Consider the following 5818-nt stretch of genomic DNA (forward strand, 5'->3'; position numbering starts at 1 on the left):
CCCCTATTAAGTTTCACCTATTAACGTTCACCTATTAACTTTCACCTTATCTTGTCAAATTATTATTATTTTTTTGTTTTGTCTATTTCTTTGTGCACACAGTGTAATAGTTGAATAAGTCATTTCCCCTCTGTTGCCATGCATGTTCCATATGTCGTCTTTTCTTGTATATATTTTTTTTCAATCCCTTCAACGCGGAAAGACTTCTTTTTAAGTCTTTCAGCTGCTTTTGTCTATTTTCAATTGCATGAACCCTCCTATTGTATTTCACTTCAATTTATTTTATATTTTAAAGGGACTTTTATTTTATTTTTTTAATTTTTTAAAGCTGCTTTCATTTTAATTTAATATAGGAGGTTCCTCCTACCAAACTTTTTTTTTTTTTTTTTCCATTTCACATATAATTACTATGTGACATATAAACCGAACAAGCTATGATCATGCAGATACAAATAGAGCATGTGGACTGTATAAAATAGTTTTTTAAGTGTTCAATTATAAATAATATGTGATACCAGGTTATCCATGTACCATTTTTTTTTTTTTTTTTGGGTTCCATATGTTGACCAAAAAGACTAAAAAAAAAAAAAGGAACAAAACAGAGAAGAAGACGTTTAATTTTCAAAAATATATAGTTGATCATAATCTAAATTAAAAAAAAAAAAAAACATAAAGTGTATAGTAACGGGAACTATTTGAAAGTTACACTAAAAATTTAACTATATAAAGCCTTGTAACCCTTATTTATTCCAACCTACCAGATAGATATATCTCTCATTTTTCAAAATTATTGTTGTAAAAATGAAGACAGCGTATCAATTCCTCTTATACTGTTATCTCCTCTTCATCTCATCAGCATGCTTCATCTTTGTTTCACACTCTTCCAATTCCTCTTGCCTTCCTCACCAATCCTCCATTTTACTGCAACTCAAAATAGAATTCAGCCCCATTTACGATCTTTCAAATATTAGAGATTGTAAGGCAGGTAGTGATTGTTGTTTATGGGATGGGGTCTCATGCAATATGGAAACAGGTTATGTTGTAGGCCTTGACCTCAGGTACAGCCTTCATGGTCCTTTCCGTTCGAACAGCAGCCTTTTCAGGTTGCTTCATGTTCGAAATCTCAACCTTGCTCACAACAACTTCAGTTCATGTCCAATTCCCTCTGAGTTTGGCCAGCTTTCCAGGTTAACCCATCTCGACCTCTCTTACTCTATGTTTTCTGGTCGTATTCCGTCTGAAATCTCAAGGCTAACAAATTTGATTTCACTTGATCTTTCTTACTATTCTGGCATGTATTTTTCTTTTGACACATATCCAACTAAACAAGAGCCAGAGCTGCTGAGAAGGCTTTCCCAAAACTTGACCAGTCTAGGACAACTTCATCTTAGTGGTTTGAATCTTTCTTCACAAGTGCCCGAATCCTTGGCAAATTTATCTTCCCTCACTCATCTCTCTCTTGATAGATGCGGTTTAATTGGTGAGTTTCCAAAAAGAATATTCCAATTGCCTAACATACAAGTCGTTGATCTGTCGTATAATGAAGATCTCACCGGTTCTCTTCCGGAATTTTATTCTGGCAGCAACCTCACATCGTTGGCACTTGAAAATGCAAAATTCGTAGGGAAAATACCAAATTCAATCGGTAACCTCAAATCCTTGGATGAATTGGTTCTGCAATCTTGTATGTTTTCAGGGCCTGTTCCTTATTCCATTGGAAACCTTTCTCAACTCTCATATCTTTCCCTGTCATTCAATTTTTTCAATGGTCAGCTTCCATCTACGCTTGGCAACCTTGCAAAAATCCAGGAACTTGAACTAGGAAGAAATGAATTTAGTGGTGAATTTCCTTCATCACTTGGAAATCTCCCACAGCTTGAAAATTTATATCTTTATCAAAATAATTTCCGTAGTCATGTTCCATCTTCACTTGCAAATTTTACAAAGCTATGTCGTTTGGATCTTTCAGATAACTTTTTCCATGGAAGCCTCCCAATATCACTCCCATATCTTTTGGAAGATATTGATTTCCGAAACAACAGTTTGACAGGTTCAATCCCATCCCATACTTTTGATAACTTGACCTCCCTTAAATGCCTTCATTTGTCAAGCAATTCATTGAATGGAGTCATCCCTTCCTCTTTACTTACGTTGCCTTCTTTTCGAGAACTACATCTGGATGACAATCAGTTTATAGGCCTTGAGGTCCTCTCTAACTCATCCTTTTTGGAAACTCTGTCTTTAAGTGGAAATAGATTAAATGGAAATATTCCAAGTTCCATCGCCAAATTTATTCTGCTGAGAGAACTGTACCTTAGTTCAAACAATTTAAGTGGCAGAGTTGATTTCAAAATCTTCTCATGCATGCTTAAAACTCTTGATCTTTCATATAATAGCCTATCTCTAACAACAAATGTAAGTTTGAATATTTCTGCTCTTCCCATGTTTGACCGTTTATTTTTGTCCTCGTGCAACATAACTGAATTTCCTGTTTTCCTAAAAGCACAAAATGACTTGGCCATTTTAGATCTCTCGAACAATAGAATTGGCGGCCTAATACCTAAGTGGTTCTTAAGCATGAACTTGGGTTGGTTGAGTCTCTCTCACAACTTCATTGCCGGTTGGGAAGAAGTTCCATTGATTCATCAGTGGAAAGGATTGCGTCATCTTGATCTCAATTCAAACATGTTGCAAGGACCGCTTCTTGTTCCTCCAATATCCACCGTGTCTTTCCTCATATCAAATAACAGCTTGACTGGACAAATTGATCCCTTGTTCTGCAAATTAAGGGATCTTCAAGCACTTGATGCATCAAATAACCATCTGGATGGCACTATTCCTCAATGTTTGGAAAACTTGGATGGTTCTCTTAGAGTGCTCAATCTTCGAAGAAACAGCTTTCATGGGAATATTCCTCAAATCTGCAGAGATAAAAGCACATTAATGACATTGGACTTGAGTCACAACCAATTATATGGGAATATTCCAAGGTGGCTTGTCAAATGCAAAAACTTAGATGTTTTAAATCTCGGAGGCAATCAACTAAGTGATACATTCCCTTTTTGGTTACAGGATTTACAGAGGCTCCAAGTTCTAGTATTAAGCTCCAATAAATTTCATGGCCCAATATGTTGTCCTCGTGATTTTTTTGGCTTTATGACATTGAAAACCATTGATCTTTCTCATAATGATTTTACCGGAAAATTACCTTTGGAATATTTTAGAAATTGGACTTCCATGAGTTCTAAAGTTTCCAAAATGGGATTTGAGTCACGTTCAGCATACAATGAAAAAGGGATTTATAATGATTCAGTGAAGATAATATTTAAGGGACAAGAAATGGAGCTGGTCAAGACTCTAACAGTCTTCATATCAATTGATCTCTCCAACAATAAATTTGATGGAGAAATTCCAAGTACGTTATGGCGTCTCAGATCTCTAGTCATGCTCAATTTGTCAAGCAACAATTTTAGAGGACCCATCCCATCATCTTTAGGAAATCTAAAAGAGCTTGAATCATTGGACCTGTCTAACAATAAGCTCTTTGGTAAAATTCCTCAGCAATTGACAGCCCTCACTTTTCTTGCATATTTAAACTTGTCTCACAATCAACTTGCGGGTCAATTACCACAAGGTGGACAAGTTTCAACATTTCAAGACTCTTCTTTTGAGGGTAACTTGGGATTGTGTGGCATTCCGTTGTCTAGAAAATGTGAAACTCCTCCCTTGCCAGCTTCTAATGATGACTACAATAATGAGAAATCAGATTCCATATTTGGTTTTGGATGGAAAGCAGTAGTGGTGGGATATGGATGTGGACTGCTAATTGGAATGGTGGCTGGACATGTGATCACATCAAGGAGGCCGGATTTGATTTCCAGAATTTTTAGGGTGAGACTACAGAGGTAATTCAAATGAATTGGAGCATATACTTATATTTACTGTATAACTGGTGTGATTGTAGCTAAAGTATGTAATAAGCTTTTTCCTTTGTAGAACAAGTTTGTAATCTTCATTTGATGGTTTTATTTGTCGCAAAAGTGAGTAATAAGCTTTTTTTTTTTTCTTTTCTAGTAGAAATTTGTAATCTTCATTTGATGGTTTATAGTGTCTTTTATGTACCTTCTAATGTTTTGTATTGGCATACATATATTATACATAATTCCCATGAAAAAGGTACAGAGCCCACTAAAGTTCCACGACATTGTTGGTTGGGTCTCTGCTGCTGCTCCTAATTACTGGAAATAATGTATGTTACATTTTCCTTTCTCGATATAATATTAAATTAAAAATATTACATTTCAAGTAAAATAACTACACTTATAATCCTCAAACTTGTCTTTTCTATTGAAAAAAAAAAAAAAAATCTTTTTTTCCCTTAAACTTTATACACAGGTCCACTACTCTTGCGAATTACTCTGTTTCTGGAATGGAATCTCTTGCAGTATGGTAAAATGTCATGATGTGAGTTTAGACGTCAGCAGCAGTTGGATTCACAGCCCTTTGCGTTCCAACAGCAGCCTTTTGAACTTGCTTTGTCTTCTCATGCAATATGGTGATCTTTATTTGGTTATTTTAATTGTCTTTTGTGCATATTTTGATGTTTTGCATTGAGGTATATATTAAATAGATAATACATAAAGTTAATCATGCGTGTCATCAATATCAAATAAAATATCCAATGGATTGACTAAGAATGTATGTATGTCTCATGGCTAAATGCATAATTGGTTTAGTGATAAAGGTGATCAGAAAAAATTGATGGGGAAAAAAAAAAAAAAAGGTTCTTACAATTTTTCGAGGTAATCTTTAGGTCCAATAGATGGTAATGGCCAAATGAGGGTATGGACAAGAGGATAAAATAACTAAAAATTATTTAAAAGATTGAATTTGTAAGTTGCTTTAAAGCCATTTTTTGGTATCTAATTAAACGTTTAAAAGAAAATTAATACAAATAAGAAAACAGGGAAGATCAGAATAATCAGAGAAAAAAACATATGATGGGTCGAGTCAAATTCTTTTAATCCATTATATTTTACTTAATTTTTTGTAGAATGTTAGTTTTGAGATTCAAAGATATAGTACATCACTCTATACCTTACATTTACGTACAAGTATACAGCTAGTATGTATATAAACAAGACTTTCTGTTAAAAATTATGTTGAGTATATATCTTCTAAAATAACTATTCTTTGTATACTTGTATTTGTATGTACTTCAGTGAAAATATAAGGAATATTGTAGTCAACAGAAAATGTGAGAAATAGTGTGATAAATACTGAACCTCTTATAGGGTTTATCGTGCCTATCATAAATCTTCGCTGTCTCTAATCAACAATGAACCTTCCCATGGCTTGTTATAATGATTACTACAATGAGAAATTAGATTTGAAATATGGTTTCGAATGGAGACCTGTAGTATGGATAATTGGAATGGTGGTTGGATGTCTAACCACCTCAAGGAAGTCAAATTTGGATGCCAAAGTCCTTGTCGTGAGACTGCAGAGGCAACTGAACTGAAATGATCAATTGGAGTAGACTAAGTTCCATATAGAACTGGTGTTATTAGAAAAAAGTGCGTACCAAGCTTTTTCTTTTATCGAATAAGATGTAATCTTCTTTTGAAGATTTTTAGTGTCCTTTTGATGCTTTGAGTAATTGCATTGACATATGTGTTAAACAGTAATAAATACAAAAAGTTGATAATGGATGTCACAAAGAGCAAAGAAAATATCTCAAGAAATTTTAATCATGACTAAGTCATTGACAGTACCCTAATTTGGGCTCTGGTTTTGTCAGGATCCGTCCAAAATTCCC

The 5818-nt window shown here is 34.3% G+C and overlaps 1 protein-coding gene across 1 annotated transcript; it reads left to right on the forward strand.

Moving 5' to 3' along the window:
* Positions 1-1023: 1023 nt before the first annotated feature.
* On the forward strand, positions 1024-3909 carry LOC132799440 (receptor-like protein 33). Its single transcript, XM_060811264.1, has one exon. The coding sequence runs from the start codon at positions 1024-1026 to the stop codon at positions 3907-3909; it is 2886 nt and encodes a 961-aa protein (XP_060667247.1).
* The last annotated feature ends 1909 nt before the right edge of the window (positions 3910-5818 follow it).

This window comes from Ziziphus jujuba, chromosome 9, assembly GCF_031755915.1.
Source record: "Ziziphus jujuba cultivar Dongzao chromosome 9, ASM3175591v1".
Taxonomy (NCBI): Eukaryota; Viridiplantae; Streptophyta; class Magnoliopsida; order Rosales; family Rhamnaceae; genus Ziziphus; species Ziziphus jujuba.